The 22,132-nt window shown below is 40.7% G+C and overlaps 1 protein-coding gene across 1 annotated transcript in view; it reads right to left on the reverse strand.

Moving 5' to 3' along the window:
- Window positions 1-22,132, reverse strand: part of CENPU (centromere protein U) — a 52,087-nt gene that overhangs the window by 14,511 nt on the left and 15,444 nt on the right. Inside the window, exons 5-9 of the mRNA XM_006834505.1 lie at window positions 20,397-20,502; window positions 13,156-13,216; window positions 12,437-12,682; window positions 5,541-5,613; window positions 2,969-3,083 (exon numbers count right to left, since the gene is read on the reverse strand). Coding sequence (XP_006834568.1) covers window positions 2,969-3,083; window positions 5,541-5,613; window positions 12,437-12,682; window positions 13,156-13,216; window positions 20,397-20,502 — 601 coding nt within the window. The remainder of the gene's footprint in view (window positions 1-2,968; window positions 3,084-5,540; window positions 5,614-12,436; window positions 12,683-13,155; window positions 13,217-20,396; window positions 20,503-22,132) is intronic.

Raw genomic sequence — 22,132 nt, forward strand, 5'->3', positions numbered from 1 at the left:
CTTCAGTTTCAGTTTCAATTTGCAAAGATGTACAGCCCCAGAAATCCAAGATATAGGACAGAGTAGAACTGCCCAAGAGTATTTGCAAGTCTGTAATTTTGGAAGCCTACTGCCACATCTTCTCCCAAAGAACAGCTGGTGGGTTTGGATCACCCAATTTTTGATCAGTGCTCATCACTTCAGAGACTTTGATTTCTGTTGAAGATAGATGAATTTCTCCCTTTTTGTGTTGTTTATCTAGTTCTATTAAGCCAACAGACTTTACTAAGGTATTTGATTACTTTTATGTCATATTTATTACAGCTTACTCTGAATATATCTTTTACTTGAAACTTCATTCAATATTTTTTCAGTATGATTCTTTATGTTATAAAACTTTTGAACCCTTTTAAATTTTATAATGCCCTTGAGTTGGAATGAAAGTTTAGCTGGATATAAAATTCTAAGCTCTAAATTAATATCATTGAATATTTGGAAAACTATTCCTTTGCCCTTTTTTTTTTGCATCTAGTGTTGCTTTTGGAACCCTGGGGGCATAGTGGGTTACCCACCTTGGGGGTACTAACTGCATCGTCAGCAATTCTAGCCCACAGGAGAGTTGTGGGATGACATCAAGAACATCATACATGCAGAAAGCAAAAAGTCATTGAGAAGACAAGAAAGAAGAAAAGGGTCAAAATGGATGTCAGAAGAGACACTGAAACTTGCTCTCCAGAGTAGAGATGCTAAAGCAAATGGAAGAAATGAGGAGGTCCAAGAGCTGAACAGAAAATTTCAAAGATCAGCTTGAGAAGATAAAGCCAAATATTACAACAAAATGTGCAAAGATCTGGAATCAGAAAACCAAAAAGGAAGAACATGCTCAGCATTTCTCAAGCTGGGGGAACTGAAGTAAAAATTCAAGCCTCAACTTTCATTATCGAAAGAGTCACTGGCCAAATTATTGAATGATGCAGAAAGCATCAAGAGAAGATGGAAGGAATACACAGAGTCACTGTACCAAAAGGAAATGGTTAGTGTTCAACTGTTTCAAGAGGTAGCATATGATAAAGAGCCAATGATCCTGAAGGAGGAAGTCCAAGATGCATTGAAGGAACTGACGGAATACAAACTGAAATCTTTCAAGAAAGTCAGGTGGCACAGGAGGTACTCACTCATTTCTGCCAAGAAATTTGGAAGACAACTATCTGGCCGACTGATTGGAAGAGATCCATATTTGTGGCCATTCCAAAGAGAGGTGACCCAACGGAATGCGGAAATCATCGGACAATGTCTTTGATATCCCATGCGAGTAAAGTTTTGCTGTAGGCAATACTGAAACGGCTACAATCATACACTGACAGAGAAATTCCAGACGTTCAAGCTGGATTCAGAAGAGGCCATAAAATAAGGGATATCATTGCTGATGTACGATGGATCTTGGCTGAAAGCAGAGAATATCAGAAAGATGTTTACATGTGCTTTATTGAGTATGCAAAGGCTTTTGATTGTGTGGATCATGACAAGCTATGGACAACATTTTGAAGTATGAGTACTCCGGAACACTTAATTGTGCTCATGAGGAATCTGTACATGGACCAAGAAGCAGTTGTTTGAACATGGGAACACTGAATGGTTTAAAATTTTAAAAAAGGTGTGTGACAACGTTGTATTCTTTGACCATACTTATTCAACCTATATGCTGAGCAAATAATCCAAGAAGCTGGGTTACATGAAGAAAAACGTGGCATCGATTGGAGGAAGACTCATTAATAATCTGCGATATGCAGATTATACAACCTTGCTTGCTTGGATGCCAAGATGGCCAAACTTTTGTCTCTCATAATTTGGACATATTGTCAGGAGGGACCAGTCACTGGAGAAGGATATCATGTTTGGTAAGGTGGAGGGTGAGAGAAAAAGAGGAAGACCCCCAACAAGATGGACTGACCAAGTGGCAGCATCAATGGACTCAAGTGTGGCAACAGTAGTGAGATTGGACCAGGATCGGGCAGTGTTTCGTTCCGCTGTGCATAAGATTTCTATGGGTTGGTACCGACTCGATGGCACCTAACAACAACAAAATGTCTTTATGGGAGTAGAAAGCCTAATGTCTCTCAAGGACTGCCACAAGGACACGAACTGCTGACCTTGCAGTTAGCAACGCAAAAAGTAAACCACGATATGCCACCAATTTTTGTGTGTGTGTATGAATTTAGTGATAGTTTACATGGGAGAACATAAATTTTACACTCATTTTATAGTATTTTGTTTCACTGCAACGAGTACAGCAAATCATCATTTAAGTGTTTGCTTCTATTCCCTGTTTTTTTGATGTACACAGAAACACTCAGAAATATATAATCCTTTAAGCAACCAAAGGGCACATTCTGTAAGCCTGCCTCCAGGCCGCCATCACACAACCTTTCTCTTTCCATGAGTCTAGTGCCCTCAGATGCTCTCTCTCTTCATATGTCACCAATTCTTATTAGTTAGAAATTGGATTAATAGCAACATGTTTGGTTTTTGGTTTAGACAATCGAAACATGATGGGGACTGGAGTCGGGGTAAGAAAAAATAGACCAAGGGATTGGAGAGCATGCTAAAGTTCTAATACTATTAGCTGTTATTGTTCTAGTGAAGAGTTGTAAATAGAAAAGGACTCCTGATAGCATACTGGGTTAAAGGATGGCCTGCGACCCTGGAGGTCATGTACAAAATACCTAAAATTGTATGGCAATGCAAATATTACATATATCAAAAGCTGTGATGAGTAAAGTAATGCTTCAAGGGAAATTTATTAGGAAACAGATCCTATCAAGGAGTCCTGGTATGGTGCTGTAGGGTTAAGCACAGGACCTCAAGGTCGGTTTGAACCACAAGGTCAGCAGTTCAAACTCACCAGCTGCTCCATGGAAACCCTATGCTGGGTTGCTATGAGTCAGAACAGATGCAACAGCACTTAACAGCATAACAACAAAATACTTACTTATACTTTAAGGAAGTTTTTTCAAATGCAGACAAAACAACATCCAATTCCATGAGGTCACTGGTTTTCTTTCCCTCTGCACACCAAATAATTACATGATCGGAAATGTCACTATCTAGAATATTAAAACAAGTCAAATTTTACGTAGATATTATTAACAGTTTGGTTCTAGAACAGGTCTTGACAGCCTAAAACAAAAACAATCCCACCAAACTGCTAAAGATAACTATAGTGGGAAGAAGCTTATGAGAGGGCCTACACTCAACGGCTTCTCACCACAGTACAGTCTCACAAGCTCCTATCTTCTCTTGTCAGTCTAACTGCTGTTTCCTCAGCTCTCCTACCATCCCCCGCTGAAGCTGTCCAAAACGCTGCCGTCTTTTACTTACTTTGGACTTTTGGTGTGACATTGTAGAATAAGTACAGGACCCACAAGGTCAGTTTAACCTGCAAGGTCGGTGGTCAAACTCACCAGTGGTTCCTCAAGGACCCTACACAGGGTTGCTATGAGTCAGAACCGACTCCAAGGCACTCAACAACAACAACAACAACAATTCTTACTTAATACTTTCAACCTAATGAGCATTTCACTTTCAACGATAGAGTTTATCTCTAATTCATACCAACTTGAATCAATTCCTGGATGTGGTGGGTTAATCACAGCCATAAATTCGTTGCCACTCTTCCCTATCCCCTTTTCCACTTGAATCTGGGAAAGTAAAAGTGATCAAAAACCTTAGCAAAGTTTGTTGTCTTAAAACAACTACAGAGACAACACAAAAATGAGGAAATGCATTTATCTTAAACCAGACATAAAAGTCCCTGCAGTGACTAAGTCCTCTGCTGACCAAAAGTTGGTAATCCAAACCCAACAGCTGTTCTTCAGGAGGAAGATGTGGCAATTGGCTTTCTAATACTAGAATATCATGGAGTGATGCTGAACAAATTCCAAGGCCAGGTTTTTGCCTCTTTCAAAATGCTCTCACTTAGAACTCAGCTGTTACGTGAGATTCTGACTTTCAATCCACAAGGAAGCCCACACGGGTTCCCTTGTGGATTGGAAGTCAGAAGATAGAAGTCAGATGTAGGAGCACCAAGAAATCAGACATATGAATAGAGCCTTCAACTGAGTATTTCCAAATGAGCAGAATCAAAATTTTAAATCAATAAAGTGGCTGTTTTTTAAAAATTTGCATTATCAATATTTTAGGTTTTGTGGGCCAACTACTCAACTCTACCGCAGAAACATATATGCAGTCATAGAAAAAAATACTTCATAAGATGACTTGTTAGGTGCCAACAAGTCGGTTCTGACTCATAGTGACCTAATGCACAACAAAATGAAGCAGTGCCGTCCTGCACCATCCTTACTATGAGTCCACTGCTGCTGCCACTGTGCCAATCCATCTCATTGGGGGGGGTCATCCCATTTTTCTCTGACCCTCCACTTTACTAAGCCTGATGACCAAGCCAGGGATTGGTCCCTCCTGATAACATGTCTGAAAGTATGAGGGTCTCGCCATCCTGACTTCTCAGGAGCATTGTGGATGTACTTCTTCCAAAACAGTTTTGTTAGTTCTTCTGGCAATCCATGATACATTTAAATATTCTTTTCCAATACTGTAACTCAAATGCATCAGTTCTTCTATGGTCTTCCTCATTCATTGTCCAACTTTTACATGCATATAGGGCTATTGAAAATACCATGGTTTGGGTCAGGTGACAACTTAGTCATCACAGTGACATCTTTGCTCTTGAATACTTCAAAGCGGTCTTGTGCAGATTTGTTAATGCAATATGTTGTTTGATTTCTTAACTGCTGCTAAAATGGCCGGTATATAGTAAATATTCCAATGTTTTTGCTACCATTATTTTGTAAAACAAAAACACAGGAACAATAGTTAGAAGGTATGGATTGGCTTGGAAGGGGCATGAGAGAAATTTCTGAAAAGGAGTCTATAGTTTGATAGGGGTGTGAGTTATATTTGCGTTTCTCAGCACTCAACTAATGTCCACTTAAAATCTGGGTCCTTAAGTGGATGGAAAGCATACATACTGTATGTCCTGTAACCAACACTTTAGTCCAGTTACTGATATGCATGCTGAGTTAATTAAAAGGAAGTGCATTCATGTCTGCAATTTATCTTAAAATGCACCAAAAAATTTTAATGGATAATAGATGGATGTTAATGTGGTAAGTGCCATCAAATTGGTTCTGACTCATAGAGATCCTGTTTAGGGTTTCCAAGGGATGGCTGATGGATTTGAACCACAAACCTTGCAACTAGTAGTCCAGTGCTTATCCAACAGTGCCACACTAGGACTCCACTGGATGGATAAGTAGGGAATAAACCAAGTGTAATAAGATGTTAAAAGTGAAATCTAGGTGGTGGATATAAAACACTGGGGGGCAGGGGAATCAATTACTCCAAAGCACCACATTCCTAATTCTTAAAAGTGGCACTTTTACATATTTATAATTTACTACAGAAACAAATTAAAACACAGATTTTTATTTTAAAAAATGAAGTTCCTAAATCAGTAAAAATAAGTATAAAACATCATTCTATACCTGAGGAGTCTAGATTTTTACTTCTTGATGTCTTCTCTTTGCCATGAGATATCTTCTTCCTTTTCTGGACTTTCTACCATGGGGGAAAAAAAGTAGCATAGGTTTTTAAAAATGTTTTATTGTGAATTATGTGATAGTTTACATGGGAGAACATTAGTTTTACATTCATCCTATCATATATCATTTCATTGCTATGGTTACAATCCCCTCTATGCATTATCAACCAACCAAAGCCTGCCCTCTGGTCGTCAGCACACAGTCCCTTCTCCCTCTCTGAGTCTAAAGTCCCCAGCTGCTCCATCTCTCCATGTCATCCATCATCTCTGCCTCCATCTCAGGCATCACTGCTTCTCTGGGTAGGGTCCCGCTCTCCGCTCTTCTCCGTTGATGGTCCTAGGGACCTCCATTTCTAGGCTGAAAAGTTAATCACTCCCCTCCATGCTACAAAATGTCTACCTTTACATTTCCAACCCTCACAAGCAGTCCTGATAATAATTATTCACTATTGTATCACAAGAAATGACCCAGTAGCATAAGTTTTTGAGAAAAACTTTTTCTTAAAATATAAGGATTAGGATGATGGTATTACCAAATACTGTCCATACTTCTGCTGTAATTCTCATTTACTTTTGATGACTATATTAGTTGATTGTTTAGTTAATGTATAAAAAATGTTTACGTGGAAGGAAGCTGAACTTTTATATTTAAGTTCTGCTCCCAAGAATGATGAAGTAACAGCTTCTAGACCTGTTCTCTTGGCAAAAAACGTAAAATTGGGTGCATGATGGTTAATTTTATATGTAACTTGGCTACGCTTTTGGTCTTCAGTTGTTCAAACGCGTCTATATACGGCTTTAAAGGTTATTTACACATGATTAACATTTATAATCAGTTGTCTGTAATTAAGGCAGATTGACTCTTGGTGTGGTGCTGGAGATTGGCACTGGACTGTGTATCAAAAGGTCCACAGTTCAAACCACCAGGTGTGCCTTGGAAACCCTATAAAGGGCCTCTATGAGTTGGAACGGACTCTAGGGCACATAACAACAACAACCCTCCATGATATGAGTGAGCTTTATTCAATCAGTTAAAGGCCTTCATGAGCCATAACTGAGGTTTTCCCAAGAAAATGGATTCTACCACAAGACTGATAAAGATATCCTGCTGGAGGGTCTGGTCTGCTAGGTCCACAGAATTCAGGCTCGAGACTGCTGGAGTTTTCAGCCTTCCATAGGACTTTGGTCTTGCTGGTCCCCACAATCATATGAACCAATCCCTTAAAACAAATCCTTTATCTCACGAAACCCTCTCTAGCGAGACTCAGAGCCACTCTTTAAAAAGATGCACCAGGGAGACAGAGACTGAAGGTTGTAGTAGCAGAATTCTAAGATGACCACCAATGACTTGTATACTCTCCTCCCTTTGTGTGTGGGTGGCTCTGTCAGAGTAATGAGATAGTTCCCCTTGATGACTGTTGCTGTTTGGAGCCAATGAGCTGGTTCGGACTCAGAGCGACCCTATGCACAACAGAGTTTACCAGGGCCCGGTCCTGCACCGTCCTCACAATTGTTACCTTTGAACCCACTGTGGTTGCTATTGTGCCAGTCCATCTTGTTGGAGCGTCCTCTTTTTCGTTGACACCCCCCCCCCCCCAAAGTTTTGCAAGCATGATCTCCTTCTCCAAGGACTGGTACTTGCAGACAATATGTCCTCCTGATTAACTAATACTAAGTAAGAGTTCGTTGTGGCCGAGTTGAGATTTTACTGTTGGCTTTGAAGTTGTGAGAGGGCCACCTGGCTGGGACTTGAAGGCAACCTCTAAGAAACGAGAGTGACCTCCAAGTGACGGGAGAAAACAGGGACCTCAGTCCTACAACTGAGGGGAACTGAATTCTACTAACAACCTGAGCAAGCTTATAGGATGACCCCGAGTCTCAGATAAGATTTCAGCCTTCAGAAACCTTGAACAGAGAATCTAGCTCGACTTGGAATTCTTACCTTAAAAAAAAAAAAAAAGTGAGATAATGGTGTTTTAAGCCATGAAGTTTGTGATAATTTTTATGCGGCAAGTGAAAACTAATACAGAGGCTGATACCCGCTGAGCCAGAGAGGCTGTCAAACAAGCATTCTAGGCTTTCTATGCATTGACCCTTGTTGTTGTTAAGTACCGTGGAGTCGGTTCTGACTCACAATGACCCTACACAGGGTTTCCAAGGCTGTAAAAATCTTTATGGGAGCAGAATGCCTCATCTTTCTCCCGCAGAACCTAGCAAAGGGTAAAACCAAGCCTACAGAAGTTTAAGATGACCAGCCAATATTCAAACTACCATTATTCACATAATTAACATTAAGAATGTTACAAAGGAAAATGTCACCCACAGTCAAGGAGAAAAAGCAGTCAATAGTTACTGACACCAAATGGTCCCCATCTTTGATTTAGGAAACAAAGACTATAAAAGCAGCTATTATAAATGTGTTCAAAGAAGTCAAGGACTCAGGAGAAAGTCCTGGTGATCTACTTATGAAGCACTGGAACTCATATGTGGTCATCAAGGCTCAGGATTGCCTTGATGGCAATTTTTTTTTTACGTCATTCCAATGTGCTGCCAAAGCTGAGAACCAACTGACTGGAGTTTAGACCCAGGTGCTTGAATTTTCTGGAAAGTCTGCTGATGTGGGTTCCACAGGACTAACTATCAAATCAAGAATCCACAGAATTCTAAGACACAAAGACATCAGTATCAAGTCGCAGAACCTGCAGACTCAAAAATTCTAAGACACAAAGACCTCAGCATCAAGTTCAAACCCTACAAAGACTGACCAACTTGATTATCCAAATACTGGAGGGGAGAGGGTCTACCCAGTAGTTGCAAAGGAAAGGAAATTCAGAACAGATAGCCTTTTCTCATTTCTAAGCTTGGGCTCCTGGTGTAGCCCTGTAGGAGCAGCACTGCACTGTGAACCACAAGATCAGCAATTCAAACCCAACAGCTGCTCCTTGGAAAGCAGATACAGGATCACTATGAGTTGGAACTGACTCAATGACACTTAACAATAAGCTTATTCTCCACCACTCATCTGTCAGTTTGTCATACTGTGGTGGCTTTTGTGTCGTTGCGATGTTGGAAGCTATACCACCAGTATTTTAGTTACCAGCAGATTTACCCATGGTGGAGAGGTTTCAGCTGAATTTCCAGACTAAGAGAAACTAGGAAGGAGACGCCGACCACTTCTGAAAGGTTACCCACTGAATGAATACCTTATGAATAGAAGCATAACAATGTCAGGTACCATGCCTGAAGATGAAGCTGGAAGGCACTGGAAAGGAACTGCCTCCTCAAAATAGAGTTGACCTTAATGACATGGATGGAGGTTAAACTTTCAGGACCTTTAATTGCTGATATGGTACAACTCAAAATGAGAAGGCATAGCTGCAAATATCCATTAACTATCTGTAAGTAGATATTTGTACCTGTAAGTATTAAGTATGAATCTATGAAAATTGGAAGTTGTCAAAAATGAAAAGAAATGCATAAAGATCAATATCCTAGGCATTAGTGAGGTAAAATGGACTGGCATGGGCCATTTTGAATCAATCATTCAAATGGCTTACTATGCTGGGAATGACTAACTGAAGAGGAATGGCGTTACTTCATTGTCCCTAAACAAAAACAAAAACATTTCAAGATCTATCTAAAATCTTGAAAGACAATGTTATTTGTGATAGGATAATATCAAAAAACCTACAAGGAAGACCAGTTAATACTAGTATTATTCAAATTTACATAACCAGTTACTAAAGACAGTAATAATTAAACAATTCTACCAACTTCTTCAGTCTGATATTGATCAAACATGCAGTTAAATAATTACTGGTGACTGGAATGTGAAAGTTGGAAACAAAGAGGAAGGATCTGTGGTTGGAAAACATGGCATTCCTGATGGAAACAATACTGCCGATCAAGCTGGAAGGCACTGGGGAAGAGCTACTTCCTCAAAATAGAGTTGACCTTTTTTGAGGTCAACTGATGGAGAAAAGACCAAAGTTGCCAAAGACCTTCAATTTGCTTGGATCCACAATCAATGCTCATGGACGCAGAGTCAAGAAATCAAATCATGTATTGCATTAGGCAAATCTGCTGCACAAGACCTCTTTTAAAGTGTTCAAGGGCAAAGATGTCAGTTTGAGGACTAAAGTACATCTAACCTAAGCTATGGTATTTTCAATCACCTTGTAGGCATGTGAAAGCTGAACAATGACTAAGAACACCATAGCAGAATCAATGCATCTAAATTATGGTGCTGGAGAAAAACACTGAAAGTATCACGGACTGCTAGATAAACAAAACAAATCTGTGTTCACAGAAGTACCATCAGAATGCTTCTTAGAAGTCAGGATAGTGAGACTTCATCTCTCATACTTTGAACATATTATTCAAAGGGATCAGTCACTAGAGAAGGACATCATGCTAGGTAAAGTGAAGGGAAAAGGAAAGAAAGAAATGCTACTTACCTGATTTGGATACAAAATATTCTTGTTGTATAATTTCTTGGAAATTGTTATTTCGTTGCAGTCAAGGATAAAGCACTTGACCACAAGGTCGGTTTGAACCACAAGGTTGGTGGTTCAAACTCATTGGCTGCTTACTGGAAACGCCATACAGGGATGCTATGAGTTGGCATCAACTTGACAGCCGTTAACAACAACATGGACTGATATTGGGGAGGCCGGGGGCTCCATACAATAAGCACTAGACTGCGCACCACAAGGTTGGCAGTTTGAGCCCACCAGCCAGCCGGGAGAAAGATATGGCCTTCTGCTCCTGCAGATACAAAATCTCAGAAACTCTACAGCTTGGATCCAAGTCAATGGCACTTAACAACAGTGCATCAGTATTAGAGGTTATAATGTAATTGAAGACATACAAAGAAAAACGGGGCATCAGAACTGCAGGAGGCCTCATTAAAAACCTGTGATATGCAATGATATACCTTCTGATAAAGATCAAGGACCATATAACCTTCAGTATGGATTACACCTCAATGTAAAAACAACAACCACAAAAACCCTCACAACTAGACCAGTATATAAACAGAGAAAAGTATGAAGTTGTCAAAGACTTCATTTGACTTGCATCCGCAATCAATGCTTAAAAGCAGCAGTTGAGAAATCAAAAGACGCGTTTCATTAAGCAAATTTGTTGCAAAATACCTCTTTAAAGAATTCTAGAGCAAAGACTGCAGTTGAGGACTAAGGTGTGTCCAGCCCAAACCATGGTATCATTAATTGCCTCATATGCATGTGAAAGGTGGACAACGAATAAGAAAGACTACAAGAACTTATGAATATTTAAAGTACTGTGGGTTGCCAGTACAACATATAAATCTATCTTGGAAGAAGTACACCCAGAATGCTCCTTAGAAATGAGGCTAGTGAGATTTCATTTCTTGTACTTTGGACATGCTGTCATGAAGGACCAGTCCCTGGAGAAGGACATTATGCTTGGTAAAGTGAAGTAAAGAGTCAGCAAAAAAGAGAAAGATCCCGACCCCTAAGGAGATGGAATGATACAATGGTAGCAACAATGGGCTCAAACATAACAATTGTGAGGATGGGACAGAACTGGGTAGTTCCCTTCGGCTATGCATAGGGCTGCAATGAGTGGGAACCAATCTGACAGTACCTAGCAACTACAATGTAACTGAAAATTAACAGTAACAACTTTATTTTAGAAAACATTTACACAATACCTTTCTTCCTTTGCTAAATGATAGGTTTTAACATTGTACAGTTTTGCAATGATAAAAGCAATTATTTGTACAAATGAAAAGATTCTACTTTACATGGTTTAAACTGATCAGAACATAATTGTAACTATTAAAAAGAAAGGAAATTCTAGAACTGAAAAGTACAGAACTGAAAAAAAGCCACTGATTGGTGTACTAAGTTTCCTGTGGCTTCTGTAGCAAACTATTACAAGCTTGGTGGCTCACAACAAGAAAAATGTATGGTGCCACAGGTCTGGAGATCAGCTGTCCATTATCAGTTTCAGAGGGCCACAATTAAGGCGCCAACAGGACCACACTCCCTAAGGGGCCTCTAGAAGAAAGTCTGGCAATGTCACTCCTTGGTTTGTGGCCCCATCACACCAAACTTTAACACCTTTGTCGTCACATGGTTTTCTCTTCCGTGTCTGTCTAACCTCTCTCCTCCTCTTTTACCAGGGTGCTTGTAGTGACATTTAGGGCCCACCCATATTGTGTGGCGCTGTGGGTTAATGAACCAGACTGCAAAGCCATTAAAACTGCAAGGTCGGCGGTTCAAGCTCACCAGTTGCTCCTCAGAAACCCTATACAGGGTCGCTATGGGTCGGAATCAACTTGACAGCACTTAACAACAACAACATATTGTCAGGAGGGACCAGTCCCTGGTAGAGTGTTTGGTAGGGTGGAGGGTCAAAGACAAAGAGGGAGAACCCCAACGAGATGGACTGGCCAACTGGCAGCATCGATGTACTCAAACGTGGCAATAGTGATGTTGGCCCAGGATCGGGCAGTGTTTCTTCTGCTGTGCATAGGGTCACTACTGAGTCGGTACCAACTCCATGGCACCTAACAACAACAACCCAACTCAGGAAAATTTTCTTATCTCAAGATATTTAATCATATCCACAAAGACCCTTTTCCCAAACTAACATTTATAGATTCTAGGAATTAGGATGTGGACCTATCTTGAGGGTGTGAGGGGAGTCACCCTTTATCCCACTATAGCTTAAAAGATAGTAAATGACAAATTTATCTCTTGAAAAGTACTGAAAGTGAGAAAATGCCCCAAACATTTGTAAATAAACTTTTTTCTCTTCCCCTCTGCGAAAGGATGGCAGATACTCTCTTACCTGCTGCCTTTTTGTTGCACAGGTCTCCTTTTCAACAGAAGATGGAGCATTAAGGTGTCCTGTTTTTTTAGGAGTGACTGATTTAGCTGGTTTCCCTGAGAGTTCTGAAGACACTGTAGCCGGAATAGCTTTATGCTGTTGTGTACTTGTTTTATCTTTTGTTGCATATTGTTTATCTGGTTTTGCCACATCACTACTTTGTCTGCTTTCACGGTCATCAGTAACAAGCTTGAGGTTTCCTCCTACCTGTATCAATAAAATGGCATTACGGGCTTAGAAAATGCAAATCCTTATAATTCTTAATGCAATAGCAAATAACGGAAAAGTCCACACTTCTCATTTCTAAACCTGTACAATTAAACTGATAGGAACATAATCTTCCTATTATGAAGATGAAAACATGACTAATGTATAGGAAGGAAAATCTAGATTAAGAAACTCCACATAAATATTCCCAACAGTTCACTCTGCCTTTGTAAATTCCAACCTTACCATAATAAGAATCTGCTATGAAAATTGAGAAGGCACAGAGAGCTTTGAGACCTCCTCAGTGAGAACACAGATGTAAAATATTTCCCTTTTTATTATCCAAGTATTTTCTTCTAATACATCATAATACTTCTCTGAAAAATGCCACCACGGAACACTTTCTCTACTTGTGTCTAAACAAGGTATGAATTATCTTAGAAATTAAGAGAACAGAGAACATTTCTACATACCTCTTGTGCATTATTTTTTACAGATTCACTTTGATTTGCTTCATTTTCGGAAATGTTCAAACTGTACAAAAAACAAGACATTAATATCTTGCACGTAGTACATTTTTTACTCACAAATGTCTACTATAAGTGCTTGTCGAAGATAATAATAGATGCAATTTAATGAAGAGATTCTGTACTTGTGGTAGGCAGCCTGCACCTGCCCAGCTTTACTGGCTGTCTCCACTATCTTCCCAAACCCAATCAGCATGGTTTCTCCTGTCCCATTCCTGCAGCACCTTGTGGTCATCTTGGAGACCGGCACTTTTCTTAAAGCAAGTTACAGGCTGACACTTGTACTAAAAGCCAATCTGCAGTCAAAGCTTATTATAGTTGTTTTAGTTGCCCACAAATAAATTCTAACTCGTGGCAACCCCAAATGTGCAAAGAACTGCTCCACAGGGTTTTCAAGGATGTGACTTTTCCAAAGATCACCAGGTCTGTGTTCGTAGGTACTTCTGGGTTGGTTCAGATCACCAACCTTTTGGCTAGTAGTTGAGCGTTTAAACATGTGTGCCACCCAGGGACTCCTGAAGTGTATCATTAGATGACAATCAAAGGAATAGTGTCAAAATGTAACCCTAATTTCTGATGGGTTATGAGAGTTCTTTCATCTTTTCATTCAACTTAGTACAAGCGTTTATTTAACACCAACCTGACAATGCCAAATGTGCTGAATATATTACTTTAAAAATGGGTTCATTGTCTAGTAGGAAGACCAAAAGACAGTGCAGAGTGTTGACTCAGTAGGCATTTGACAGAGATGATGCGGCTGCCTGACTGGGGTGCAGGGCTGGATCGTGGTTATGATAATTGAGCTAGCTTTTGGCACTACTTTTCCAGGCACAGAAGTGGACAAGAGCGTACTTAAGTAGAAGGAAAAGCCAATGTCAAACCATGGTGGTATAATATAGCCTGCATTTTCAAAGGACTTGAAATAAGGCACAGATCAGAATGTACTGTTCAAGACAAGATTATGTTGTTGTTATTAAGTGCCACGGAGTCAGTACCAGTTCACAGTGACCCTGTATAGGGTTTCAGAAGATTGGCTTACTTCTTCTTTACCTAGCATGATGTCTTTGGCCAGGGACTGACTCTTCTTGAAAATGTGTCCCAAGTATGTGAGATGAAGTGTCACCATCTTTTAAGGATCATTCTGGTTGCACTTCTTTCAAGTTAAATTTGCTCCTCCTTCTGGCAGTCCACAGTACATTTTATATTCTTCATCAACACCGTAATTCGAAGGCATTCATTCTTCATTCATCCTTATTCACTATCCAGCTTTCGCATGCACATGAGGCAATTGGAAATACCAGCCTGTGTCAGGGACACCTTAGTCGTCAAAGTGACATCTTTGTTCTTTAACACTTTAAAAAGGTCTTTTGTAGCAGATCACAGATGTTAACCCTTAATAAACCTCGCCTTCTAACTCTACTAGAAGAATGTTCTTCATTTCTGGGTCTTTGCCCTCTATTTTCTTTTTGCTCTTAACCCTCTGCTCCCCAGTAACCCCATCTCCAAGCTTACATCCATGGTTTAAACTACCTAGTGTCGTCACTGCTTCCCAAGTCTTTCTCTTGTTCAGCCTTCCTCTTGAATCCCAGGATGTCCTGCCTGCTGGTCACAATACCCTCAACGCTCATAGATGCGCCTTGGACACCCAACAGAAGCAAAGCTGAGCTCAGTCCTTTTCTCCTTCGTCCACTGCCAACAAGCTCCTTTGGCATTCTCTAGTTTGTCCACCCAGTCATCCAAAATCCACGAATCTGGGTATATTCTTTTCTCTCATATCCTAGGAAAAAACAGGTTGCAAATCCTGTTGGCACTGGCCTGTGAATTTCTCAAGACTCTGACTTTTCCTCTCCATCCTTGGCCGCTTCCTGCAGCACTAGTATTTTATTTACTTTCCACTATCACTAGCATTCCTGCAGTAGTTGCCTACCTGTCTCCTTGTCCTCCAAATTGCCCTCTTCCTGCTGACCCACCTCACCACTATCTCATCTTAACTGCCACATCTGCACCCTCATAGGGGTTCTTTATTGCCTTTCAAAACTCCTGGCATGGTGCTGTAGGATCAGCACTGGATTGCTAACCACACGGTCAGTGGTTAAAACTCACCAGTCTTTCCTTAGAAACCCTATACAGGATTGTTATGAGTCAGAACCGTTTATACACTCATAATGCATGTTGTAAAAGGCCCCTGTGGCACTTTGAATCTTTGTATTAAGTAGACACTAAGGCAGAGTTAGGAGTTGTTGCTGTTAAGTGCTGTCAAGTCCGTTCCGACCCATAACAACCCTGTATAGGGTTTCCAAGGAGGAGCTTGTAAGCGTGAACCACTGACTAATAAACCTCTTCTATTAGAGTTAGAACAAAGCTATTTGAACTGCAAGTTTGGTGGTTCAAGCTTACCAGCTGCTCCTTGGAAACTCTATACAGGGTCACTGTGGGTCGGAATCAACTCGCCGGCACTTAACAACAACCAGAGTTAGAACCCCGGAACTTGTGGTTCAAACCCACCTTAAGGTATTGACACCAATTCTATACAGCCCTGATGACACTGTAGAATAAGCACTGGATTGTGAACTGCAAGGCCAGCAGTTCAAACCCACCAGGCACTCTTTGAGAGAAAGATGAGGCTTTCTACTCCTATAAATATTTATAGCCTCAGAAACCCTATACAGGGTTACTGAGTCAGAATTCACTTAAAGGCAGTGGGTCTGGTTTGGTTGTTTTTATTCAGTCCTTACCTTCCTTGACTTCTCAGCTGCATCTCACCCTTCTGAGTTTTTTCCCAAGAAGCCCTGGTAGGTAGCACAACAGTAATGTGCTCAGCTGTTAACCAAAAGGCCGGCAGTTCCAACCTGCCAGCTGCTCCATGGGAGAAAGATGTGGCAGTGTGCTTCCATGAAGACTCCAACCTTGGAAACCCTCCGAGGTCATTCGCCTCTGTACTAGGGAGTCACTGTGAGTTGGAATCAATTCGACAGCAATGAGACTACTCTCACATGTCCCCTTCACTCTGTGAGCAAACATCTTCCTGGTGATTTTCTTCCTTCCTCTCTGGTCATTTTGCTTCTCCCTCCTCTTCAGGCTCCTTCTCCTCTATAGTCAGAGAACAGTTTCTCCAGACCTGGACTCAGGTCCTTGTCTGCTCTCAGGCTATCCTCTCTACCTGCATGAGCTCATTTTTGCCCACATCATCATCACTACCTATAAGCAAATAAATCTAGTTCAGCTCTATCCTCTAAAGGTCCACACCAAAATATACAACTGTCATCTTAATATCATCCCACCAAAGTCATGATCATCAACCCCTCCAAACTGTTTTCTTCAGCATCCCCTATCTTGGTCAATGACACCATCCTCATCCATTAGGTAAGCCAGAAACCTAGGAGTCATCGTAATAGCAACTCCTCCTACCCCACTCCATCCAACCCACCCCTAAACCCTGTTGTGGGCTTCCTATTTCTCGAATCCATCTACCTCTTTGTTCTCCTTTCTCTCTCTCATCATTATCCTAATCCTTTCTACATCCAAATTCATTTACCCATTTCATTCTTTGCTTTCTTAAATCCAATCTCCACAGAACCAAACTATTAATTTCTAAATGGAAATCTAACTATGTCACCTCTTGCTTAAAATTCCACAACTACTCTTAGGATAACAAAACTTCAGACCATATTTCTTAGATAGGATTAGATATGGTTGCCAAGGGCACAAATCTCCTTCCCCTAGATGGCTTAAACAAGACACTTTATTTTCTTCTCAGTAAAACTGCAGAGGGAATTCAGGGCTGGAATAGCAGCTGCACCATCATCAGACACCCAAGTTCCTTTCCTTTTATAGCTCCATCTTGTCAGCAGTGCTGCCTCAAGGTCCAAAACCCATGACTGCATCAATCGCCTCCACTCTTCACCCCACAACTTGACATCACCTGCCAGGGTGTGGAATTTGGGGGATTCTCACTACAGCTGTACATGTTTAAATGTTGTCTGGTTATTTTGGAAAACAAAGGTATCTTGATACAAGCTCAAGAATTCCAAGGGCTATTTTCAGAAACCAGAAGCAGAAGATCAGAACTAGACTGAGGGAGCACTGCTTTGGACCTATAACACTGGCAGAAACCCGCCAAGTTTGGTCACATGGTGGTAGCAAGGATGCAAGCAGACACACACTAGAGGCATTAACACTATTACAGTTCACTTGTGCTGCCCATGAGAAATCCAGGGAGGGAATACTATGAGAATCTGACCACTCTCAGGGAAACATGTGGAAGAGTGCAACATAAATGATTCAAGAAGATTTTTGCTTAACTTGCTCTCAGAAAATGTTTATAATAAACTCTCTGGTTTGCACAGACTAGCTCGATGATATCTACAGATTAAGCCCTTCATGGAAAAACATGTTATTCTGAAATGTTTGTCTATCAACTAAACTTTTGAGGTCTATGACAATCTTATGACAGATTACACAAAATCTTGTAAATATCAGCCATCAGAAAAATTGCCTATTAGTTCCTGAGACTTCCAAGTTTAAGCACGCTGAAAAATCTAGTTAATCGGAGCAGTTTGAATTTTTACTTATGTGCTGCCTGGCTGTAACAGTTCTAGTCCTCGATAAAACTCACTTCTTTTCGGCTTCTAACAGAAAAAAAATTCTGTTTTCTGACCACCTGTATTCTTTTTTACTTTTATATGCAAAAATAAATTCTGGAAGGACACCTCAGAAACTAGTAACAGTGAGTCCCAGGAGTTAGGTAGATGGTGGAGATACAACAAAGATTTTTTTAAAAAATTCAAAACCATTTTATCTTTTTAAAACCATGTCAATGTGTTAGCTACTTTAAAAAATACATAAAAAACTTACTTATACCACCATTTAAAGCTGAGTGTGTATTCTCCAGGAGACTTTTAGTAGCATCACACAATCTTGAGAATAACCACGTACTATAAAACTTCACTAATGCAGATAATCTCAAAGACTTCCTGATTCAAATTTCTTCCTAACTGATATATATAAATATATATTTAATGCTGGGTTCCTACTTTCAAAATACATTCAGTAATTAGAACTGGCCTGTTACTTAATAGAAATCAAGGGCCTGCTCCAGCTAAGAACTTACAATTAGACAGTTTTATATAGTCTATTTATTATTATTAATGCTGCAGTTCTTCACTATACAGGTAGTTCCCAAGTTACAACTCAAAATTTTGACAAACTGCACTTCCTATCATGCGACCATCAGACTTTTATTGTACATCTTGTCAATAGTGATGTAAACTAAATACAATGCTGCTCTCTATAGTGTGCTGATGTTATCATTCTAGGGATGTTGTTGAGTGCCATTGAATCAGTTCCAATTCATAACAACCCTGTGTAGGGTTTCCAAAGAGCAGGTGGTGAGTTTGAACTGCCGACCTTGTGGTTCAAACAGACCTTGCGGTCCAGTGCTTTATCTTACAATGCCACACCAATAAATAAAGATTGTACTTATAAAGATACTGATAATAAAAGGCAATATTAAAAATGTTTTAAAAAAAATTCAACCAATGTCAGAATGGTTAGGTAAGATAGAACAGGGAAAGAAGGGGGTCTCAAGTCACTTTAGGTATAGGCTGTCTCAGCAAGAAACGAGCCAACCTCAGCAGTAAGAAATTTCTGAGGAAGAGGGGTGGGGAGAGAGGAAATTTATTTGCAAAAGAAAATAAGGTTATTTCAGTCTAGGAGTGAAGGCCCCTGGGACCATCATTGGAGAAGAGCGGAGATCGGGACCCCACCCAAAGAAGTAGTGAGGCCTGAGATGGAGACAGAGAGGATGACATGGAGAAATGGAGTGGTTGAGGACTTGAGATCCAGGGAGGGAAGGGAGCTGTGTGCTGAGGACAGTGGGGGGAGGAGGAGCCTGCGGGGTACACCCTTTGGTTGGGTGATGATGCATGGACGGGATGGTAACTATGGCAATGAAACGATGTATGATAGAATGAATGTAAAACTAATGTTCCCCCATGCAAATTATCACTCAATAAAAAATTAAAAATTAAAAAAAAAAGAAAATAAGGTTAGTTAATAACAGGCTGAAACCTGAAAAACAAGACTCAAGGAAACCATATATGGGCCAATTCCCAGATTAGCTCCTTTGGGCATTCAAACCAGGAGTATTATAGCTCACTCTTCTGACAAAGGGATAAGTAAAGAAGCAGCCAAACTGTTTTGGGGGGCTGCACCTCTTCTTTCACAAGGTGGTTGCCCATTCTTATTTCTCTGTAAGAATGTTTATGCTACTGAACCTATCTTTCATTTCCCTAAGTGTCTTGTCTCGTTAACCTCTTTTGTGCAGGGTAAGTGTGTTACGCCTTCCCTGTTCTTTGGAAGGGAAGCAGCACCATTCCAGGGACAACACTTCAACAGTGACAAGGACCAACTACGACAGTTGTGGAACAGAATCCTGTAGTAAGTCGGAGCTGTAAAGTGCCGTCAAGTCTCGGTTCCACAGGGTTCCAAGGAGCAGCTGGTGAGCTTGAACTGCCAACCTTGCAGTTCAAACAGCTTTACAGTCTAGTGAATTAACGCACAGCGCCATACCAGGACTCCATAGTATAAGTCGGAGACTACCTGTATAATGTGTTCTCAGGCTGCCTAAGAAATCATTTCTACATGATCCACCTGGCCCGCACTTTCATATCAACTGTAGGAATGTTTACTAGGACAATCATGTGTCAATTATGTCAGTTATTATAGTTAATGTTGTTGTTGTTGTTGTTAAGTGCTGTCGAGTCAGTTCCGACCCATAGCGACCCTGTACAGGGTTTCCGAGGGTATAAATCTTTACGGGAGTAGAAAGCCTCATCTTTCTCCAGCGGAGCAGCTGGTAGTTTCGAACTGCTGACCTTGCGGTTCACAGCCCGATTTGTAACCACTATGCTACCAGAGCTCCTTATAGTTAATGTTAGTTATTTTAAAATCAAGTTTCTTGAGGAAAAAAAAAACCACATAAAAAAGCTAAAAAGAGCTTTAAACAAGCTTTTGTCTTATAACCTTCTATCCTAAAGAGCAGGACTCCTACACCACAAGGTCAGTTTGAACCAGCGGCTACTTGGAAAGAGTCAGAACCCACTGGAAGACATTTAGCAACAACCTAAAGCGCTAGTGTCTCAGAAATCCCAAAGCTATAAATAAACAATTGCTGGAAGCATAATTACCTTCTTTCAGCTTCTTTTCCTTGAGGAGTTGAAGGGACAGATGATCCACATACTTTGGAGAATTCTTCTTCATCAGCATATATAGCAGTGCTATGTAAAGGAGGAGCTACAAAAGAGGTGAAATGTGAGACACTTAGACAATCTGGGGAAATGGCAGTACACCATCTTCTCATCTGTCAGTTATTCGCATTTACAACAATAGAAAAAACTCACTCGGACATTTTGCATATTAATGACACACATTGGGCAGTAAAGAACACCCACTGACTTTGAGTGTGAGAGGTGACAGTAAGACTAAGCTATTTATGCATAACAATCTGGTCTTTGGAAACTAACCCAGTGCTAACTGAAGGGGTGTATTTTGCACTTCCTCACAGTGGAGTACAAAATAATCTTTGCTTAAATGGCTCACAAAAACCAAAGCCAATTTTGCAGGCCATATCCCAAGTAAGCCATATCACCAAGAAATATGTGTCCATGCCCAGTGAAATAGACCTCCTGCGGAGCCTTTGCTGTGTATAGGACCTTAGGTGGACTCCTGAGCCCCATCCAGAACCTTCGGAGGTGGGACATTCCCACTAGAAAGGACAAGCAGACCAGCCTGGAACAGTTAAGAGTGACAGAAGATACATCTTCAAAGAAAGATCATCAGGAAAAACCCAAAACAAAAATGTCAGCATGACTGGCTACTATAAGAATAAGCAAGTTGTTCTCTGGGAAGCCAACAAGGCTAGCAATCAAGTGCCTTCAGGACAAACTCCCCTCTAAGACTGAAACTCAAAGGGAACACATGAGCAGGCATGTAAGCTTGCTGGTACCCATGTGGGTCTACTGGTGAGTGAAAGAGGGGGAAAGGCAGCAATGAAGAAATGGGCTGAGTTCAACCATGGTCCATAGACTCCCATGGACCTGGAGATGACAGAGGGTAGAGGAAGGACTAGTTGGTCCAAAATATGGTGAGACCTTGGGACACCTGAGCCTATGGACAAGGACACAGCCACAGAGGGCTAGAGCTGAGAGTGAAGCTGGTATGAATAGGGAAGGGCACTGGTTATCTAAAATGAGGGGGCAATAAAGGGATGAAGGTATTGGCTTACAAGGTTTCAAGGGGAAGCTTAGTTTAATAGTGTGTGGGGAAAGAAAGAGTCCCCACTGAATAGTTTTCATCTTGTCTAGATGGGTCTGGTTAAAAGAGATGGGATAAGATTCTTATGATTCAGTAATGAGTAATTATTATCATAACTAATTGTGACTCTCACATTTGTAAAGGTAGAAGTTTTGTAACAAAAACAGGGGAGTAGTTAATTTTATAGCCCAGAAACAAAAGGCCCTAAGATCATCAAGAGAGAAGAGCACAAGCAGAATGTGAGACCTTATCCAGAGAAGCAGACACACCCAGAGATGGAGGCAGAGATGGGGACATGGAGAGAGGGAGCAGCTGAAGACTGTAGATTTACGGGAAGTGAGGGACTAAGAGCTGGTGGCCAGGAGGCAGACTTGCAGAACATGCCTGAGTGTTTTGTTTTTTTTTTTAAAAAAAAAAGCTAAAGTGAACAGAGAGAAACATTGGTAACTGTTGGTACATGGAGGGGATTATAATCATTGTAATGAAACAAGGTGTATGATTTGTTGAATATAAAACTGATATCTGACCTGTAAACATTTACTCAATCCACAATAAAAACCTTAAAAAAAAGAAGTATGTGCCTGACTCCTGGTATAATGCAACAGGATCA

This window comes from Chrysochloris asiatica, unplaced genomic scaffold, assembly GCF_000296735.1.
Source record: "Chrysochloris asiatica unplaced genomic scaffold, ChrAsi1.0 scaffold00011, whole genome shotgun sequence".
NCBI classification, from domain to species: Eukaryota; Metazoa; Chordata; class Mammalia; order Afrosoricida; family Chrysochloridae; genus Chrysochloris; species Chrysochloris asiatica.